We start from the raw sequence: 22,471 nt of genomic DNA on the forward strand, positions 1-22,471 counted from the left end.
TTTGTGGCATATGTGTAACTATTCTGAGGTTCAGAGCAGGGTCACATAATAGTTGCAACTGGCAACTGAACTCTGGAGGGGCCCCTCAGGAAGCACTACAGGAAATGGCTACTAATGATGAGCCTGAACTTTTGAACCTGGTAAGTAGTTTCAGTTTTGCTAAGATCGTATTTCTGCAATTTTGCACTTATTCGCGGGGCGCAAAGTTGTACTGGGAAGCCGCGAACTCACGCGAACAGTGCGAGCAAAATCCGCTGCTCGCGGATTTGCGGATTTTGCGGGAGATTCGCGAATCTCGCGGATTGCGAATTTACTGAAAATCCGCAAAATCCGCGAGCGAAACGGATTTTCCGCCCATGCTTAGAAAAGAAACGTGCCTAAGAGAGATAGTAACAATGCGAAGAGCCTACAGGAGTAATATAAAGGGGCAGTGACAGTCTGGTGGCAGATTAAAGAGGCATGAAATGGAACCAAGACTACAAAGCCTTGGTATTTGGCACCTCAACCTTCAACAGCCCAGGCTGCCGGCTTCTGAGCAAAACATTCAGCCTGGAGCTTATTCTATTACAAATTAAGCACTGAGCATGACCCCAGTGTTTGTAGACCTTTCCCAAAACGCACTAATCCCGAGGCTTTTATTACCTCTAGAGGAGGTCCTTCGCCCATCTGGCCCATATTACCTGCAACTGACTACCGCTCAACGTATTCTTATTTTATTTGAGGGGGGCCAGCAGTGATTGCGGTACCATGAGCATCTGCTTGGTGTGCAGAAATCCTGCTCCTAAGGCAAGAGTGGGCTGACTTGATTGATGGCTTTCCAGATTGTGACCAATGCTCATTTTTTTACACTGTCCACAATCAGAGGTCAGTGTAAGTTACAATGTGTTGGGCCGTTATGCTGCCAGTGCTTAAGACTTGAAACTTGTTCATGAAGACTTGAAACTGCCATAATAGCAACATTTTAATTTTTGTGACTGCAAAGAACAATCTGCCGTTCCCATAAAAAAGGTAACAGCAGTAGTACAGATTAATTCCAATAATTGTACGAGCCACGGTCGCCCTATTCTTCACCGAAAGGAACAATCATAGTTCATCCAAGTACATGAATGTGGAAAGCACATGTTCAAGGAAGGATGCTAACTTAATTTCCCATTGTAAATTGGTTGTGTAAAAACCCAGTGTCCTGAACTTTTTCGTTAAATTAGAACTTTTTAAATTAGGAATTTTGAAGAGAAAAGTATATTTTTCTTTACTTTATCCTTTAAAATTGTCCAGCCCATGTAAGCTGTTGAGTTCCGGATACTGGTCCTGGCTAATTTTCGTGCTTTGATAAGATGTCATCATGTCAAATATAGGGGTTGCCCAGAAAGAAGCGGTGGGACATTTGGTTTATATCGCCACCAGTTTGGGGTTTTGAATTTTTAGATATAGAAATGTGGTGTGTGGCAAATCAGATCTTCGTCTTGTTAGAGAGGTACATCACTTCCTTGCAATAAGAACACACATTACAGACAACTCAAAGATTCAATTTGGCCCCCACATGGAGGACAGGATTCTATCTCCTCTCAAGATAATGGGCAGCAGAAACTACTGGACAGGGGCCAGATGCTGTTCGCATTCTAATAGCTATAAATACACCCAATACATTGTGTATAAAGGTAACAAAAGCAAAAACAAACATAAATCTATACATAAGGACAGACAACATGTAGTGGTAATTGGCGTTGGAAGACTGGAATCCATGTGTAGAATGTGATCACCGAGGAACAGGGAGAAAAGAAAAGTGCCAAGAGAATAAATTAAAAATGAGTCCTCTAGGAGCGTACATTGGACTAATGGAGCAGAAAGGCAAACACAAATGCTAGTCGGATATCAGGTACGGTAGAAGGTCATTATATAATAAATGACTCTGGGCTTAATTGTGAGTACTTTTGGGCTGCTCCAGAGTTATCACTACTGGGGCTTTGGAAAATCTGGGTAGGTGGAGATAATGGAGATTGCAAGTGGGTTCTTTAGGGTCCAATGAGTAATTGGCACTTCAGTGTTGCCAGAACTCACTTACCAACAGAAGGACTTCATTGAGATGTTGCCAGCTAATACAAGAATACAAAAAAGAGCATTTACCAAAAAGGTACTAATTTGGTAAGGTGAATGGAAGTATGAGGAGACACTGCGCATTACTGAGGGTTCCATTGAAGAAATCATTAAATACTACGTGAAGGTGCATTGGTAGCCATAAATATTAATTATTTGCTTTACTAAACAAACTTCAGACTGTTTGGTGTGACTTGCAGACAACTGACTTTCATGTTTCTAGATAAAATAGTGTTCTTCTTACCCTCTTTGGTCCAAACAAATTGTGATAGAGAGTTCGAAAGCGTTTGCGAGTGTAATTGCATCGATAAGCTCCTCCCATCAAGTACTCAATCACAAGGCCGATGTCAATTAAGCTGATCCTGTAATCTGGAGGTAGGTTTCCCTATCAAACAAATGCACAGATAAACAAACAAGCAAACACACATAAGACAAGGATACTGGTTAGTTCAGAGACTACTAGATATTTTCATTAACTAGTTTAGAGAAAGGAAATGGGAATGCATGGAAAAGAATGAATGTAGTATGCATTGTAAGTAATTCACCTTAAAATAGATCCAACCGAAACCTGGATATTCTCGCTTGGAAAGAAGACATAAGTAAATAAGAAAGTGTAACAAATTGTATTGATAAAAACATGTGTTAGTAAATTTTAAAAAGACAGTTTGTTTCTACAGATGAAAGGAGGTTAGTATTGAAAAAGGGAAACCACTTGGAAAAGGATGCTCTTTCGTCTATTATTAGAACTCTACATTGTAAATATTCTTTCCATTGCTCCCTGTGGCACATAGTTTCTGAGCCATTGTCTGCCTAACTTCTTGAGGATGAAAGATCAGTTCTTTTAACTTCTTTTGCTTATTGACTTTCAAAATCCACTTTCTCTAACGTATTCCACCTTAATATCCACTCCAGAATTTCGTTCTACTACAATATTGTGGAAATATAATGAACCAATATATTATAAAGCTATGTTTATATAAGTCAGTATAGGTTTACTTCAATTAACTCCAAATATATGTACCTTGATGATATCCATATCTTCAAGGTACAGAGATGTGGGGTTAAGAATAGAAAATCTATACTTACCTATATGCACTTACCTTCTCAATATGTTGTTCCTCAATATTTTAGCCATGTTATTTTGGTAGCACAAGTTTTTGTTGTCAATATTTCAACATGAAATCGTCTTTGAACCAAAAGTGGATATTCATCCATTGGAACTTTCTCTTCAGTTATTTTTTAAGCAATCACTCCATGGGAAGTGGTAGTTTATGAAACTATTTTTAACAATGTTTCACTTATTAAAGGAAATACAAGCCTTGGAACGCTAAAGTGACATTGGTGCTAAAGGACTCCTTTTGTTAAAAAATGAAGGGCATCTTTAAAATGTTTTTTCCTTACCTTTTTCTTCCCCTGAGTGTCTTTTGTCTTGCAAGATATGAGATTATTTTACCTTACGGAACATCCGTCACAAAATGGTCTGAGAAATCGATATATCTTATTGTCAGAAAATATTGTGTGAATGTTGTAAAATTAGACAGCAACTAACGCAAAACCCACGTAGTTATAAAGCTGTTAGGGCATTGACATGACAGCTTTCAGTCACAAACGAGGCACACTTCAATTCAATCAAATTCCAACTGAAATTGTTGAGCATACAGTAAGAACTGTCTGTCAACAGTTGAGTTTTACTAGACAACGTACATGGTGAAATCTGTTGGGCCCATTCTTAAAACTATGTTATGCACAAGGCACAATGTTTTAAGAAATCTAGCCCATTACTTGGTAATAAGACACATGGTTTGCGGTTAGTTAGGAATGGTGTCATTGGCTAGCATTCAATATGTCTCACCACAATAGAATAGACCAACATGTTTTTTCCTAAAAATGTGGCATGGGCACAAGTAAAAAAAAGAAAATGCTAAATGTGGCCAATTTGATCACCGGAAATACTGGACCTTGGTCTTTAGAAATTGCTGGCCATGAGAGAGGATAGTAACTCATTTAATGCACAGCACACAACAACAAACTCCTTTTAGAGTTCTGCTTGCTCAGTTCATGGTCCACACACTAGTTGTTCTGTTTTGCAGTTTCTAGAGCCTCATTACGATGGTGGTGGGAACCCCACCGTCAGGCCGTCATTGGCGATCCCACCAGCATCGAACCATGCAACACCCCTTGCCGCATTAGGATGGGGGGCGGATGGTCGGCTGGCGGAGAGACCACCCAACACTAATCCGACGGGCTGCATTAAGATGGCGGGCAGATGGTTGGCGGGCGGAGAGACCGTCAAACACTAGTCCGACGGGCTCAAGAAGCCTATCGAATGGACTGTAATCCCTACAATGGTGGCGGTGTCTGCTCAGGCACCACCGTGGGGATTACAATGTCAGCTTCTGCCAGCCGTTTCATGGTGGTTAACGAACCATGAAAAGGCCGGCAGAAAGTGACTTGGGCCCATAGCGGGCCCCCTTTTACTCCTGGGCCTCCGCTGCAATGTAACTTTATCTCTTTATGGCAATGTTACACTAGGCTTGATCTTGCCTAGAACTGGCCCTCAAGACAAGAAACGTTACTTTCTTCTGCATATTAAAATCATCCGAAAAGATCAGACTGTCAGTAATTTATGTTCAGTAGCAGCTTAGACTCTGGAATACAGCATATTCTGCCTCTGGAGTAGTGGCAGTAAGGATTGCTGACCATTCAAAGTATGTTTGAAAACAGTGCCTCTATCCTTCAATTTACAAATTATGTGGTAATTGTGATGGCTCTTATTTGGGACCGCCCATCTTTAAGGAGGCGGTCCCAGAGGGCAAATTAGGATGCAACTGCCACTCTGGCAGTCGCATTGCCCATGTTTTGTATTGCAGTGGGTGCTGCGTTCTGCAGCAGCCACCGCTATACAACACAGACACCCCACACATATCCCTGCACTGCATGGCAGGCAACATGCGGTACCTACCACATGGTGTAGGGATATGTAGGGGGGCCTTTTACACAAGGTTAGGGAACCTGAATGGGAACCCTAGGAGGGTAGAAAGGTCATCAATGAAGAGGATTGAAGGGATAGGTCCTCCCTGACATATACTCAAAAACACAAATGTTTCCCCCTGGAACGTTGATGGGTCCTTTGGAAACAGTGAAGAAATGGGGGGTGGTCAGTACACCAGGTGGCAACAAACCCACCACTGTGGGTGGGAAGGTAAAGTGACCCTTTTCTTTATGCAACCCTCACTCACTCTAGTAGTGACATTATTCATCATCGGGTTCACCCCAAATCCTAAAGGTGAGGATGGGCTCAACCATATTCCAAGGAGCACATATGAAGAACCACAGGAACTTCAACATCCTCCCATAGAAAATAATTCAGGCAGGTTCTTAAAATTGAATCCTAAATGACATTTGGTTAATTTGATTTCATGTATTTTGCCTTAAAAAAAAAAAAAAAAAATATATATATATATATATATATATATATATATATATATATATATATATATATATATATATATATATATATATATATATATATATATATATATATATATATATATATATATATATATAATAAAGAAAATACATATGGCAAAATGTTGTAATACCCATGCTACTGTTGTTTTATAATAATTACATTAATTTAAGGTAGTACTATATTTACATGTTTCTAATTTTTAATACATTAATAAATATAAAATTTTTCATTATGTGGGATTTTCATACCAAACCTTTAAAACATAATTTTAATATAACATATTTAGATTTATTCAAAATTAAGTGAATAGTGCTGTAGCATGTTTGTATTTTTTACTACATTAAAATACATATATCCTTCATTTATATTATTATTTAACATACAATATTATTACTGTTTTTTTCAAGTTACATTTGTTTTTGTTTAATTTTACTACACTTTACCACAGGAAGGTTTACACCCCATTTGCTGAGAACTCTGCCTATAAGTAAATAGTTACTAGTATTGAATTTCCACTGAAGGAAAAGCCAAGGGATATTGAAAAATGTAACGTTGAAGAGCAGAGTACAAGCCAGCCAAACGGATTAGAGGTAAAGAGATACAAAAATGAATCTTGGGGGAAGTTTCTCATGGCTGGTAGAATCAAACATTAGAAGGAAGCAACTCAATGCTCCACTGGCCGCACAGTTGCTTGATGCCTCTTGGCAGTCAAATTATTCACCGTATTATTATAATCCGATTATTTCCATTGTTAAGCTATTCATCATGTATTTAATCTGAAAACTTCCACCTTTTCCGTTAGTCCACACACGGGTAATTATGCCATTTTCTAGATTCCAATGTACATGCTGTGCCCATCCAGACCTCTTGCATAAACATGACAGATGCAGGGGGTTCATCCAAAACAGCGTTTATTAAAAATTCACTGAACCCCCCCAATTTTGGTAGAATCAAAGACACCTGTGCTTTCTGGCCTGTAGCCAATAATATTAAATCTGCAATTATAAAAACAATTCTGTAATTACCACCATTAGCCCTGAGGACCGGGTAAACCATTTCAAAGGATTATGGCTCTGACAATCCCAATTAGCACTGTGATGAGGAGAAGGTAGTATTTTCCCTAGTCTTGGAGTTTACCTTTGACGAAATTACGGAGGCTACCATTAAGAGCCCATCAAATAAGGCACCAGGGCTGGATGAGGTGCCCATAGACCCGTATAAATCCATAATGAAATTTTGGGCACCCTTGTTGGGCACATTTGTTTTAATACCGTCATCATATCCGGACTCCTAGAGTTTTGGCACACTGCCATCATTGTGCCAATATTTAAAAAGGGCAGCCCTCAATCACCAGGTTGTTTTCAGCCGATATCTTTGCTGGATTCAGCAATGACACTGGCAGGGAGAGCTGTTTTGAAGTGCCTACTAACTTGGGTCAGGGAGATGGACATGCCGTCTGAGGGGCAGTACGGGTTTCGCGAGGGGCTTGGCACGGTGGAGCAATGCCTGAATCTACAAATGCTGATTGGCAAATATACTATCCCACCCAGGGCTCCTTGCCTCATGGAACGGTTCTGCCCCTTCGAAAGAGTGGTAAAATCTAAGTTGTGGGAGATTCTGATTAAAGGTGGATGGCGACTAAGTGGAATTTTTGCAGCCCCTCCATCATGACTTCTCTGTAAAGTATGTCCCTTGTGAATCTTCGGATAGTTTAAAGCTGGGAAGAGGGTAGGCACGGGCTGCATTCTGGCCCCAAATATTGTTCCTCTTGTATATCAATGGTCTAGGCACAACCATGTCTGAAAATGGTTTGGATGCCCATTAATTGCCAATAAAAAGATCCCAGTCCTGCTCTATGTGGACTACACTGTACTACTTTCCAAAAACTCTAATGGGTTAAATATTTTGTTCCAGGAGTTTGTTATTTTTGTGGGGTCTTGGACTTGTCACCAACTGAACCAAAACCTTTATTATGGCGTGCAGTCCTATGCACCACAAGATGCAAGGAGTGCATCTACTGGGTCATCCTGTCAATATTACTCAGGAGGTTTCTTATTTCTGTGTTGTTTTTGAGTAGAGGGGAACTGGGGACCTTTTATTGCCAAAGTGCACCAGAGATTTGTGAGTTCAGCCTTGTATTTCTTTAATTTAGCCTCCTGGATTGGTAAAAAATGGTGGTTCATCCGCTGGAGATGTTCAGAAGGAAGTGTCTCCCCATTCTCATCTATGGGTTGGGTATATGATAATATTCCCATAACAATTTCCTCCAGGGACAATTTAGGCAGCTGCTTTACTGGAGGAGGTTGAAGTACTCCCAAGATCTGCAAGATTATCGTGGAGCACTGGAGGAAGTGGTAACATTGGACAGATCTGGAAAAGGTATGTGGCTATCATATATCCTTAGGTGGCTGGTACAAATCAGATTGAAGGAATATTGGTCTTCCTCAGCTGATACGCTGTATTTGTCTAGAGTTGCACTTAAGGAAGCGTACTGGGATTACGTGTATCTGGGCGAATTCGAGAATGTGACTGAGGGGTCTCTCTCGTCCCGCTTCTTATATTTTACGCCTTTTTCCCAATGAGAGACTTTTTTTAAACTTATCAACCTGTTAACTGAAAAATTCCTTCTTCTTAAATTCCGCTACGGCACTTTAACTTTACTATCACTATAAGCTAAATGGAATCAATTGACCACACTGAGTAATGTATGTCCAGTTTGCCAACAGTCTGACAAATCTTTAGTGCACTTTGTTTTTTTCTGTCCGGGCTATACTTCCCAGGAAATTGTGGATTATTCCTCTATGCAAGCAACTTGGCTGCTGCAAACTCGAGGTTGCCATGCGGCTCCTCCATACAGAATCCAATCAGATAGTTGTTAGTGTGGTATTCAAGTTTCTGTATTGGAGCTGGTCAAATAGAATGTAAACTGACCGCCGGTCTAGGCTGCAGGGCAATTATGGTGTTATATGGCTGCGGACCTTGCATGGCTTCGTAAACCCCATTGGGATACGTGTTTGGCAGCGGTTCTGGCCACTATACAGTGGGAGTTGGTGCTCAAACAGGTAAAGTGAGTGTCTCGCAACCCTCGCCTGTGCAGTTTACCCAGTTTGATTACTTACATCATACTTACCTAACACCACACTGCCTCCATAAGATGTTCCCGGGAGTGGGCCCCTGAAATGGGTATCACGATGCAGGTATGGGTGCAAGTTATGGCCCACATCTCTGCAATAGTGGATTTATAACTGCCTACTGGTCCTCTACTCTGTCTAGAGGGTGTCACCAAGTGCACAGACCGTCCCAAACATGACCTGAAATTGGCTGACCTAGCTGTGGTCCTCTTCAAGCACCTCATAGCTAAGTCACGCAAGGCAGCGCATCCACCCCCTGGATTGACTGCTGGCTTCAGTAAGTGCTTTGATTGGCGACTGCCGAAGCTGACGTCATGGCACATGACTCGCATGCACGAGGGGAGGGGTGCCGCCACCCTACGGGACACCCATGTGCTTAAGCTGCAAGACAAAGTAGATGCCACCACATGATCATTGGCAAGAGAAGTGTCGCTCCAAGGGCATCTGACCCTCATGGGTTTCTTATGGGTTTCTTAGCCCAGTGGCGCCCTGATTAGAGATCAGACTACCCCTGCGCACAGGACGGTACACCGCCCTTAGACGCCCTGAGGTCAGACAGGCAGAGAGAGTGCGCTCATTAGCAGCCATATGAAGATGCCCTTGAAACTACCCCCATGTTTCTTTTCTTTCTGTTATCATACGGATGGTACCTCTGAATCCCCACTGCCGCCCCCACAACTACCCAGATTGTTTACACACGTCTTTGATTGTATTATTGTTGATTACTATTATAAGAACGGATATGTACGTATGGCATTATTTTGGGGCTTGTATAAAGTTAACCCACCTCCCTTGCAGGGAAGCTGAAGCTGAACTGGGGACATTTGATCTACTTATAATATATATAACATGTTTTTTTTCCTAGTCACCTGGTGTCCTGAAGTAATGTTCTTGTTGTGTTATCGATATTGCCCCAAAGGTTAATATGATTACTGCTGTATGTCAAGATATTGATCATTGCTGTACCAATTTGAAAATGTCAATAAATAAATATTTTTAAAAACTGAATAAATATGGAGTTACTACAGCTTTGAATGACATTTTTTGCTATTTTTTTCTTTTTAAATGCGCATTTGGCTTTTTCTTTCTAGCCTTGCTGACACATTGCATAGCACATTTTGATGGTGGTGATGCATTTTGGGAAATCACGAACTAATTAAGGTCTGTGTATACCATCTTCAAAGGTTGCCTCTTGTAGCCTACATTTGACATGTTCTCCATATTTACTGAACATTGATCATATGCAGAATATCTTGGTGTGAGAAAAAGCAATCTTTGAAATTGATGAATAGTGGATGCTTCTAAGAATAGAGAGGAAGGCGTAGACGTTAGTTAATTAACACGAGAACTGAAATGGCTTTGAATATGTGTAATGTTGTAGCAATTTGCGTCGTGCTTGTGGTATACTGTGGCTCGAGTGTAGCATCATGGTTAATGCTACACATTTGCATAAAAAGAAGGCAAGAACCATAAAAGTTGTCCACCAGCATCAGGTGATTAAAGTGATTAAAGTGTCCATCTTTATTCCGCAAGGGCCAGGGACAAATCAGATTTTAGGTGTAAGCAATGACCACGAGCATGATTCATAAATACATTAATTTATTTTTTTTATTTTTATTTTTTTATTAATTTTTATGGCAGAGGTAAATTACACAAACAAATACAATTGCAGCAGTCAAGAAGGAAAAAGAAAACAAATAATTGAAAAAAAAAAAGCAATTATATAGCACCCAATAAAACACTAAGGCACATACAAATTCATTAGGATACTTCTGGAGATGGGAGACCCCCTCTCATATCACATAGTCAAATAACTAACACTTAATACATAGATAGCTTTTTCAAATCCAAGTTTCAATCGGGGACCATAATTTTTGAGCAAAGATCTTTCTTTTCCGCCCCTTAAATTTATAAACCGCCTTTTCCATCCTGTATATATTTAACAGTTTAGATTGCCAATGACTAAAAGTTGGGGGGTCCTTATCTAGCCACCGTGAAGTTATACAAGATCGAAATACTGCCATGGTTATAAATAGAAAACCTTCTTCAGCTGCTGACAACACTTCAGATTCAGTTTGAATTCCAAAAATTATAAGTGCAGATGATAAGATCACATTAATATTCATCACAATATTTAGAAATTCTTGAATTTTAGATACAAATTGCGTCAGTTTCGGACAAAAAAAAAACATATGGTTTAGGTCGGCTGCAAAGAACCCACAACGACTGCAGCATGTGCCCTTTAGTGCGTTCCACTTTGCAAGTTTTGAAGGTGTATAATACAGGTCTAAGGCAGACATAAAATGCTGACTTTTAAGAGAGCCATTAACTAAGACTCTATTACATATCTCAAAAGCCCTAGAAACATCTATTCCCTTGATTCCCAAGCTTTTTTGCCACTTCTCATCATAAAAAACTAAATCATCTTGCATCCTGTCTAGCAGTAGTTGGTATACAACACCAATTCGATTTTTCTTTCTGCAGCTCTCTAGGACATTTTTTGTCTGCATTGAGTCAGTGTGTAATAAATTATTGGTTTCCAGAAAGCTACGAATCTGCAAGAATTTAAAAAAATCACCCCTTATAAGTCCAAATTTTTCCTGTAGTTCTGAGAATGAAACAAGAGATCCATTTTGATATAGTTGCCCCAACACATAAACCTGCGAGACTTGCCATCGAAGCATAGCGGGATCCGCGAAGATCCCAGAAAGAGGACTATTCCCATAAAGCGGCGTGTAATAATTGAGTTTTGGTAAAAGATGAAATTTCTTATTTATTTGTTTCCATATCTGAAAAGCGGATATCATTATCTTAAACTTTGTTTTTTTATAATAGCTCGGTTCAAAAAATTTCACCAGGCATTGTCGCGCCTCCTCCCCCAGCAGCATTTCATATATAGATGGTGTCATGCATGTTTCTAAACTAAAATCATGAAATAATAGAATCCCCATAAGTCTAAGTATGACTGCCCAATAGTAAAGTCGGAAGCTTGGTATTCCCAGGCCACCGCGCAGTTTCGGCAAAATACACCACTTTAGAGACCTTCTGGTACGATGGTAGCCCCATAAAAATCTAGATACCATTCGATCTATTTTATTAAAAAGGGACGAAGGAAAGAAAAGTGGTATAGTGCGAAAAAAATAAAGAAATTTTGGAAAAATCAACATTTTCACCACATTTGTACGGCCATAAAGTGATAAATGCAAATTATTTAGCCTTTCTAAAGTCCTATTTGTAGAAATTAACAAAGGGTCCAAATTAAGCCCAACTATATCCTCCACCTTGGCCGAGATAGTTACTCCAAGGTATGTGCCTATGGGAGCTAGAGCTATACCGGTCGGTTGACCAACAGATGAGTGTAGAATTTGAGTTTTAGAGATGTTGAGCTTATATCCTGATAGTGCACCAAACTCCTGTGCCATTTCTATAATTTTAGGTATAGCTAAAGCAGCATCTAAGGTCACAATGGCAACATCGTCTGCATAGGCAAAAACCTTGTGATCAACATTATGCACTTTTACTGGTGGAATCCCTGTTTCTTTAATAAGTTTGTTCAAATATGGCTCTATATAGAGTGCAAACAGTAAAGGGGAACAGGGACAGCCCTGCCTTGTCCCCCTGGTTATTGAGAAAGAATCAGAGATTTCTATACCTATACGAATCGCTCCTTTAGGACTAAAATAAAGCGCCTGTATGGCCATAATAAATTCTAGCAGAAGACCCTTCCAGGCCAGAACAGACCACAGGAATCTCCAGTCAACCCTGTCAAAAGCCTTTTCAGCATCTAGCAGGATAACCCCGACTGGAGATTCCGTGGCCTGTGCCCAGTCTAACAATGTAATGACACGCCTTATATGATCTGTCGTGTCTCTGTTCTTGATAAAACCATGCTGAGTCTTAGATACTAAATCAGGCATCATATTATTTAATCTATTGGCCAAAAGTTTTGAGAAAATCTTACTGTCTGATGTAATAAGGGATATTGGTCGGTATGAACCTAGTTCTTTGGGATCCTTACCTTTTTTACTAAATACTACAATTGTAGCCATGGACCATGAGCTAGGTGGGTTCCCTTGGAAAGCTTGATGGAATATCTTAAGTAGCTCTGGTTTGAGCATATTCCTATAGGTGCGATAAAATTCAAGAGGGATTTGGTCTGGCCCCATTGCTTTCCCCGCGTCAAGACTAAGAATTGCATTTTCAATCTCCTCCCATGTAATAGGAGCTGATAAAAGAGCTCTATCATCTTCGATCAGCGGTGTATTTTCGATATACCTCAAATAATCCATTGGATCACTAGCTTTATTAATTTCGTTATGGGTGTCGTTATATAATACCTTATAAAAACAGCTAAATGCCTTTAGTATCCCTGCTTTAGTCTCCTGAAATACTCCATCTAAGTCCTTAATTCCCACTATTTCATTTAACGTTGCTTTCTGTCTGAGCCGTTGAGCTAAGATCCTCCCTGTCTGCTCACTGTATTCATAACACTCAGCTCTGTGTTGTTTATATTTAACCGCTACCTGGTCTGCTACATATGAATACAAAATGGACCGCTCAATAACTAAAAGTCGCTGAGCCTCATCAGAGCCTTGCTTGTCTCTAAGGGCAGAAGCTAGATTAACTTCAGCCTCCCGGATTTTATCTAATCTATCTTTAAAATCGGCTTGGCCCTTCTTACGTTTAAAATTGGAATAACTGATTGTTTCCCCCCGCACAATAGACTTAAAAGTATCCCAGACAACTTGTATTGAGGCCGTCCCATTGTTCCGCTCAAAAAAATCCCTAATTATTCCAGCCATAAATTGAAGATATTCTTCATCAAGTAGTAGATTTCTTTGAAATGACCACTGTATATCAGGTCTACCACATTTAGAAGGTAAAAATAATTCCATTATAACTGGATTATGGTCAGAGACCAGTTGTGGTAACACCTCAATCTTCACGTTCTCAATAAACGAAGAAGAAACAAAAAAATAATCTAAGCGGACAAACTTTCGGTGAGGGATCGAAAAAAAGGTATAGCCTGGGTCATTAGCTTGCAATTTATACCATACATCCACTAACCCGTTTCCTAGTACTAATTCTCTTAGAGCTCTATAAGTCCTCATTTTACGACCAGTATATTTCCTCTCAGACCTAATATTCCAATTCGCCTCGATGTGAATATTCAAATCCCCACATAGAATAATAGGCTGAGGCCAAGTTGAAATTTCTGCATTAACAATATTAAAAACTTCGTTATCGTCCAAATTGGGGCCATAGATACAGCAAACCGTAAATTTATGCCCTTCCACGACTAATTCGGCGAGGCCCCATCTACCCCATTTATCTGCTAAAGTTCTAAGACATTTCCCCACCCCTTTCTTCATACAGATTGCAATGCCTCTTTTAACACCCATTTGTTTTGAGGTGACTAGAAGTTCAAGCCCCAGATTTTTTAAAAGGGCTCGTTTATCCCAGGGAACATGAGTTTCTTGTATACACAAAAAATCAACACCTAAAAGCTGTATTATTCTACGAAGAATCCCTACTTTTTTCGGGTCGTTGAGGCCATTGATATTTAAGGTACAACATTTTATTTTCTTATCCATCCTGTAGCACTAACCAGAAAAAAGCAAAAAAATCAGCAAAACGTAATATGTGTCTTAATGTCTGCACACTAGTAACTACCTCTGCCTTACACCCCCACCACCAACCCCATCCCCAACCCCACCACCCCCCTCCCAACCGGAACCCCCCCCCCCCACCCTCCCCATCATATGAGGCTCAGGAACTACCAGTTCCTGTAAAAGATGGAGTACCGCGTCCCCTGCCCTAGAGACCCCCTCCGGAGGTAGAAGGAGAACAATTCATGCATATGCGATATCTGTGAAAACACAAAAGAGAAAAAAGATACACACTAATCTTCTTAGAATAATCTAATACAGCAACATTGCCAGCTCAAAAAATATGCATTATGTCCTAGAGCATCATAGAGTGTCCAAATATTCCTTAGCTTTAACTTCTGTCAGTCAGTCAGTCAAAATGCACTTTATTCGATTTTTGTTAAAATCATAAAAGGCAAGAGAAATACATACATTAAAAACATTTCAAAAATACCCACAATTCATTTTGTTTTTACACAGTGTCCGTAAAAGAGTCACTTAATTAATCACCATGATATATAAAATAAAGTTACAGTTAATATATTGGTTTTTAGTTTAAAACAGTACAGTTCTAGGGATTCTTTTGTTTCTTCCTCTATATGCGGCTGTTAGAAAACTTGCTACACAAAAAGTGACGTGTGCATCCGGTAATCTTTGAAGATAAAGCAAGGCTGGTCTCACTTGTATGAAGCCAAGAATTTTCAGGAGGGGAATTAGATATTTTCTCCTCTCCGTGTTATGAAATGCACAAAAAAACTGAAAATGGAGAGTGTCCTGATTAGAAAACTGGTCACACTCACACGGTGGTGCATGCTCCGGTTTACCCCACGTGGGGAAGGTGCCTAGTGAATAGTGGATCAGGTTCATTCTAAATCTGGTTAGCAAAAATCTGTGCAAGGGTTTAGAAACATATTGCAGGTATGGTTCCATCGAGGGGGAAGAGGACAAAACCAAGTGTGCTCTTACTAATGGTTTGTTAACTTCAGACTCCTCTCTCTCTAAGCGTGTCCTCCCCTGGAATTCCTTCTTGATCCATGCAATGTCTGCTTTCCTAATTATTGACGGTGTTGTATATAGGTCAGGTCTCCCGAGGGCAGTGAATGATGACTTTATGTATCTCAACCAGGGTATGTTCATTGCCCCCTCCCTTGCAGTCACATCTTTAAGAATTGTATGGTTTAAAGACAGCTCAGTATTTAACCAGGTATTGGCCCAAAAAAGTAAAGGGGCCAATTTCAATCCATCTATAATATAGGGTATGCCAACTTCTTCATGTATGGAGTAAGTAGGTGTGGAGTTTGGAACCAACAAGATTCTTCTAATAATCTTATTCTCTACCCTCTGCATACTGTCCAGGTTGGTGTAACCCCACAATGCTGCACCATATGAGGCTATAGAAATGCATTTACTTTTGTAAACTTTTAACACAGCTTCCATTGGTTTAGCCCCTAGTCTTTTAGTGAAATCCATCAGGGCTGCTGTGGACCGGGCTAAAGAAATATGCTTGGCCTTAATTTGCGGGACCCAGGAGCCCTTCTCATCAAACAGGACCCCTAAGTATGGAAAAACAGGGACCCTGGAGAGAACCTCGCCTTTACAGAAAAAAGTTTTTGTGTGTGATTTATTTTTCTGCGGACCCACGATCATTGTGTGCGATTTGGTCACATTGATTTTTAAATCTAATTTAGCCATAAAGGAACCAAAAAGCTCCAAAAGGGTCTGTAGACCAATGCCCGTGCGGGCGATGAGAACAGCATCATCCGCATATAGGAGAGCCGGAATCTGCTTCCCACCTACCCGCGGGACATCAGCGTTGCCTGCTAACAAGAACTTTCCTAGATCATTAATATAAATGGTGAATAAAAGTGGGGCCAAAATGCAGCCTTGTCGGACACCCTTATTTGACCTAAAGCTGTCAGAACATCGCCCTTCCCTGGTTACCCGGACCTTCGCAGTAAGTCCTTGGTGCAAACTTGCTATGAGGGCCACCAAGGAATCCTCGATACCAAGCTCACGGAGTATAGCCCAGAGCTTGGCCCTATTAACCAAGTCGAAGGCCGAGGAGAGGTCCATAAAAGCTAAATATAGTGAGCCCTCCCCGACCACCGTGTACTTAGATATTAGGAGATGTAAATTTGAGCATTGCTCTAAGGTTCCCCGTTTTTCCCTAAAGCCATATTGAATCTCTGCGAGGCCCCCACAGAGCTCCAGGTTTGATCTCAATTTAGTCAATAGTACTCTGCCCAGGATCTTAAAGGCAGAGTCTATTAAATAAATTGGGCGGTAGCATCCCGGATTCTCCCTATCTCCTTTTTTAAAAATGGGTACTATGACAGATGTATTCCAAGTTTCTGGAAAACATCCATCATTTGTTGCCCTAAAAACATTTGTGAGGACTTTAGACCAGGTGGTTGGGGAGTATATAAAAAAGTCTCTCGGGACTCCATCTGGTCCCGGAGCCTTATTCTTCGTGGAGTCCGTTATAGCTTTATATACCTCCTCCTCGCAGAATTCTACTGCCGCTAGCCCACTGGTCAGTCCTATATCGTTTCCATTCACAGAGTCATTACCGCCGTATATGTTTTTAAAATGATCAACCCATTTCTCATCACTGATAATGCAGTCCGAGATAGTGTTAATCTCCCCAGAGAAGAATTGGTTATTTATAATGTCCCAGAATCTCTTACTATTACGTAGTATATCCACGTCAAGCAAGTCATTCCAGGCATTTTTTTTAATTGTGTTTTTCCTATTTTTGATAGCCAATTTATACTCCCGTCTTAATTTAGAGATTAAGGTTTTATCCCTCGGCTTTGCTTTAAGTGCATTTTTCAGGTCTTTATGGGCTTTAGAGCAATTTCTGTCAAACCATTTATGAGGCTTGGGTGGCAAATTGGATTTGGGAACTGTGAGTTCTTTAGCTATTTGTGAGCAAATAGAGTTAAAAGCTAAAACAGTCTCTTTACTAGTGGCATTTTGGTCTAGACAAATACACATGGGTTCCTCTATCTTTGGGCACAGGGAAGCCATGAAGGTTTCCTGGACCACCTTACCCCACTTAAGCCGTCTGCCCTGGTCACTGGGCACCGTCGATGTGCAAGCCCTAGGAGTACCCAGGTGTTTGCTCCATAAGTCACTCCAGTGAACCTGTGCAGAGACTGGATTGTGGTCACTATGTGGGGAGGCAGTTACCTCATATATCCCCATCTTAGAGGTTAAGCCCTTAGAAACAAAAATGAAATCTATCACAGACCCACTTTCAGACCCTTTATAAGTGGGCAAAGATTCGTCACTACCAGTGCTGAGGGGTTCAAACATATTAAGGCTAGCAAGGAAAAATTCAAGCGCCTCCCCCGCTTTGGTGTGAGCAAAGTGCAGATTGCCACTTTCAGTCTGACCCTCCAGGTTGCCTAAGTTACATTTTAAAACACATTTTTGAATGTTAAAATCACCTAAAATTATGAGATCGAAATTAGTGCAAGATTTTTGACTGTAATCGTTAAGAACATTTTCCAAATGATCCACATGGGCTGTGTCTGTTTGTCTAACCCAGGAATTATAGAAATTTGAGACCACTAGGACCCGCCCTGGTGAGATAGTCCACTCTACCATTAAAATGTTTGGGGAACCAGACTCTAGTTGTTTAAACGTCCCTGCCAGTTTAAGTGAGAAGAGGAGAACTAGTCCACCCTTAGCTCTTCCTGCACTACTTGGGGTTGCAGGTATAGTAAAACTTGTGAACCCATCCAACCAGAAAGTTGGTAAGGTGTCCCATGTTTCTTGGAGGGCGATTACGTGGTTGCTGGCTATGAAGTCTACCCATTTGGGATCTGGTCTTTTAGCTCTAGTGCCCGCCACGTTCCAGCTAAGGAACCGACATGGAGTGAGTTCCACCTCCCCTAAGGAAGCTAAAGGCGGTGTCTGAGTATGTGTTGGTTGTTTATTAACTGCAAGCATAGGATCCTCCGCCCTATCTATTTGGGTTTGCAGGGCCGAATGTCTTTGCCCCTCTAGTGTTTCTGCTTGGGCGCCCTTTTCTGTGATCACCTTAGAGGCCTTATCTGTTTGTCAATCCACCCCCTCTAGGCCGTTTAGACAATTAAACCGATTATAAATTGGGAGAAAAGGTGCCGGTCTACCCAAGATTGGCCAGGGATGAGAAGCCTGGTGACGCCCACTACTTCTGACTCTCTCCCATCTATCATGATTTGGGGGTGGGTGATGTGGGCCTGGGGTAATAGGGAAGAAGAAAGACACACGGAGGGTATGGAGGGTAGATTCCCTTGATATATTTTCCCCTTGGCATATATGCGACACCGTACCCCTGTCCCTGAAACTCACCAGAACACAGTCCCCTGTGATGGATTTCCGGGTTCTCCCCACCCATGGAACCCTTCTTACCATTATAATCTCATTGTTAAGGTGTCTCGGGAGGGGTCTATTTTTATTTAGCCACTTAATAACCCTAGTTTTTAGGGCACAAAAATCCTCTACTTCTCCTTCATCAAGTGGCGGGACCCCTGCCATAACTACTGTAAGATCATTAGTCTCGGGGGGTAGGTTGGGGCGACGGGGTCTTGCGGGGGGCATTTTTTGGTGGTCCGGAATGTTATTGTCTATCGTATGTGCCTGAGGTACTGATACAAGGGGGGGGTTAAGCGTGTTAGTATGAAGTGAATTGGTAGCTACAGGATTTGATTTTAGGGATTTTTGGGGGACTACCCCATTTACAGCCTGAGATGGAACTGGCGCTGGGTTATCTACCCTAGGTTTTGACCCTTGCGAGGCAACAGGGGTGGTGATGGGTGCTAAATCGCTTTCCTGTCGACCACCGCGAGTTTTCAGACTTCCCAGTGTGGCTCCAGTATGGTTAGTCTGATCTCGATCTTTTTTACGCTTTCACTGATCGGGAGTAACAGTGACCTTAAGAGAAATTCCAAGTTTCCCAGCGGCACAACAGAGAGGGGGACATTAACACTACTAGTTCCTGCATCTGTGCTCAAGGCGGGAACTATAACTTCCTGCACATTAGATTTAGGGGGTGACACTGCCAGTGGTTTTACTGTGGATACAGAATGTTTTTGAGATTTGCCAAAGTCTAGGTGTAGAGTCTTGGGTTTACTACCACCCTGCACTCCCTTTGCCCTTCTCCTGCGTTTTTTTGGGGGTGGTCCCGGGATTACTTGTGTGGTGACTATTTTCAATTTGGGATGCCTATCTTTATGTGCTGTGGGCGGTTGTGAAGTTAAATCCATAATCCCCCTAACGGGACTGGAACTAATAGGTAGAGCTGTGCTCGTAATTTCAACTGGGGAGGTGTTCGTACCCTCCCTTAACAGGAGTGGAATATCCTCAATTCGAGTTAACTCCTCCCTTAATGTAATAGATTGTTCTCCCATGGGGGTGTTTTTCAAGTTGTCCACTGATCGTCTCCGTTCCGCCCTTAACCTTGACAAATTTCCCTCTTTGTCCACCTCCCCCACAGCCCGTGCAAAATAGTTTTCAAGAGTCCCGCTTTTCACTCCTCCCGGCTTCTGGGGGGTACTCTCCCTTGTCGGTGAGGGCATGATTAAGCTCCGGGAGGGTCAGTCAGTTATGCCTCCCAGGGCGGGTGCAACAAAATAATAAGTCCAGTAAATACCTGCACAAGTGGGAAGCCAAGAGAGTGGGCCCAGCCCGGCCTACTCCGGCCGATGACGGCCTTGGACGGTCCCGCCCTTGTCCCGGGCTTCTCCCGGCGCTACCGCGCGCTACCGCGCAGCGGTGATGGCAATGTCAATTTATGTACAATGTAATGGGAGGGGGAGGAGCAGACAGGGAGAGCGGCCCAGGTGGTCACGATTTGGGCAGGCAGGCGCTCCTGGGAGCTGTAGTCCCGCTCCTGCGCCTGCTCTTCACTCGCAGCCCCGCCTGACAGTCTCCTTCTCCAAACGCTGGTCCCACGTCAGAGGCACAGAATCCACCCAGAGCGAAGCGGGACCCGCGAAGCGGGTACCGCGAGAGGTAGGCTGGTGCTGGTGCAGATGGGCTCTAATGGTCACTCCGTCCTCGCGCTAGCTGCCACAGAAAAAGAAAGGCGTCCCAATGCGAGTCCAGGGCACAGGAGTTTTAAAATCCAAAGGAGGGGGAGGAGCAGACAGGGAGAGCGGCCCAGGTGGTCACGATTTGGGCAGGCAGGCGCTCCTGGGAGCTGTAGTCCCGCTCCTGCGCCTGCTCTTCACTCGCAGCCCCGCCTGACAGTCTCCTTCTCCAAACGCTGGTCCCACGTCAGAGGCACAGAATCCACCCAGAGCGAAGCGGGACCCGCGAAGCGGGTACCGCGAGAGGTAGGCTGGTGCTGGTGCAGATGGGCTCTAATGGTCACTCCGTCCTCGCGCTAGCTGCCACAGAAAAAGAAAGGCGTCCCAATGCGAGTCCAGGGCACAGGAGTTTTAAAATCCAAAGGAGGGGGAGGAGCAGACAGGGAGAGCGGCCCAGGTGGTCACGATTTGGGCAGGCAGGCGCTCCTGGGAGCTGTAGTCCCGCTCTTGCGCCTGCTCTTCACTCGCAGCCCCGCCTGACAGTCTCCTTCTCCAAACGCTGGTCCCACGTCAGAGGCACAGAATCCACCCAGAGCGAAGCGGGACCCGCGAAGCGGGTACCGCGAGAGGTAGGCTGGTGCTGGTGCAGATGGGCTCTAATGGTCACTCCGTCCTCGCGCTAGCTGCCACAGAAAAAGAAAGGCGTCTGAAAAGAAGAATTTCATCTGTCCCTTATATATAGTCTTCAATTTAGCCGGATTTTGCAGAAACACTGTGGCTCCCTTCTTCTGGAAGTCTGGAATAAGTTGACGCAGTTGCCATCGTTGGGACACGGTGGCCTGACAATAATCAGGTCTCACGAAAAATTGACAATTCATGCCTTCGGCTTTTTTATCCGGTCTTGCTAATGAAAAAATTGCTTCCCTGGCAAGAAAATTATTAAAGGAAACCAGAATGGCCCTAGGATATTCTTCTTGACCTTGTCGTGGTTTCCTAATTACAAAAGGAAATCTATGTGCACGCTGCACTTCCTTGGACCAGTCCCAAGTCGTCAGTTCAGGAAAGGCATCCTTTAGTAGCCCAATGATGAAACCCCTGACATCAGCCCCTTCTTTTTTCTCGGGCACACCCAAAAACCGTAAATTATTTCTACGGGCCTGGTTCTCCAAACTTGCCAGCTTATCAGAAATATCATCTCTGTGGGCTTTAATGTTAGCGACCTCTTGCTTTTGCACTATAGTCTCATCCTCGAGAGCAGATATCCTCGCCTCTGCCTCAGTGACTCTCTCAGCTGTCTCTGTGCACAATTTGATAGCTCTGCGAACTGCATTTTTTACCTTTGAGCACGTCGCCTGAGTGCGCTGATTCTCACAAATACATTAATTTATATGATATAGATATCCTGACTCTGTCATTGCCCAGTTCTTTCAGACCTGCTTTGGCCACCCTACGTAGTCATGCACCACCTTGGTAACTGCACAGCATTGCTCTGGTCTCTAATCCCAGTAGAGTTTGTGATTTCAGACAAAATGTGAAACGTCTCAAAGTTTACAAACCGAAAAGCTTAAAAAAGCATTAATCTGTGTGTTTTAGAATATTCCGTATTTCTGAGCATGGAAATTCCCCGGTAATTACTTATCCATGGTACTGTTTGCACATTGATTTCCATTGATGGATTAAACATGGCTCTGTTTGCCGAATATATGTTATAAGTGATCAATACATGGATGCGTTTATCAAAGGCGGTGTTTCTGATTGCTGTACATCTGCAGCTCTTACAACCTTGTAAACCATAGCGTTTAAACATAAACGAGTCATTAGCGCAAAAGACAAGAACGACTGCAAACATTTGGACACACTTGCGTGAAATTAATCTTTTTGTCTTTTGAAAACTTCTCTCTTATGACGCCAGTAAGATGCACAATTTGTGTATGTCATCAGTTGTGCTCAACTTTAGTGTCAAACCTCAACAAGTGTGATTCTTGATTAGCGTTCTTGAGGAAAAATACAGGTTCTTAACCCAAAGTGGAACGGGTATGTTTGAAAATGTCCACTAGATGGAGTTATATGTTCATACATAAGCACAGCTAACTTCTGGGCGACTAG

The 22,471-nt window shown here is 42.3% G+C and overlaps 1 protein-coding gene across 1 annotated transcript in view; it reads right to left on the bottom strand.

Annotated features, from left to right (window-relative positions):
- The window catches only part of TRPM3 (transient receptor potential cation channel subfamily M member 3), a 979,327-nt gene that overhangs the window by 318,398 nt on the left and 638,458 nt on the right, over positions 1–22,471 (bottom strand). Inside the window, exons 13-14 of the mRNA XM_086963586.1 lie at positions 2,640–2,675; positions 2,339–2,479 (exon numbers count right to left, since the gene is read on the bottom strand). Coding sequence (XP_086819712.1) covers positions 2,339–2,479; positions 2,640–2,675 — 177 coding nt within the window. The remainder of the gene's footprint in view (positions 1–2,338; positions 2,480–2,639; positions 2,676–22,471) is intronic.

The sequence above is a fragment of the Lissotriton vulgaris genome, chromosome 3_1 (genome assembly GCF_964263255.1).
Source record: "Lissotriton vulgaris chromosome 3_1, aLisVul1.2, whole genome shotgun sequence".
NCBI classification, from domain to species: Eukaryota; Metazoa; Chordata; class Amphibia; order Caudata; family Salamandridae; genus Lissotriton; species Lissotriton vulgaris.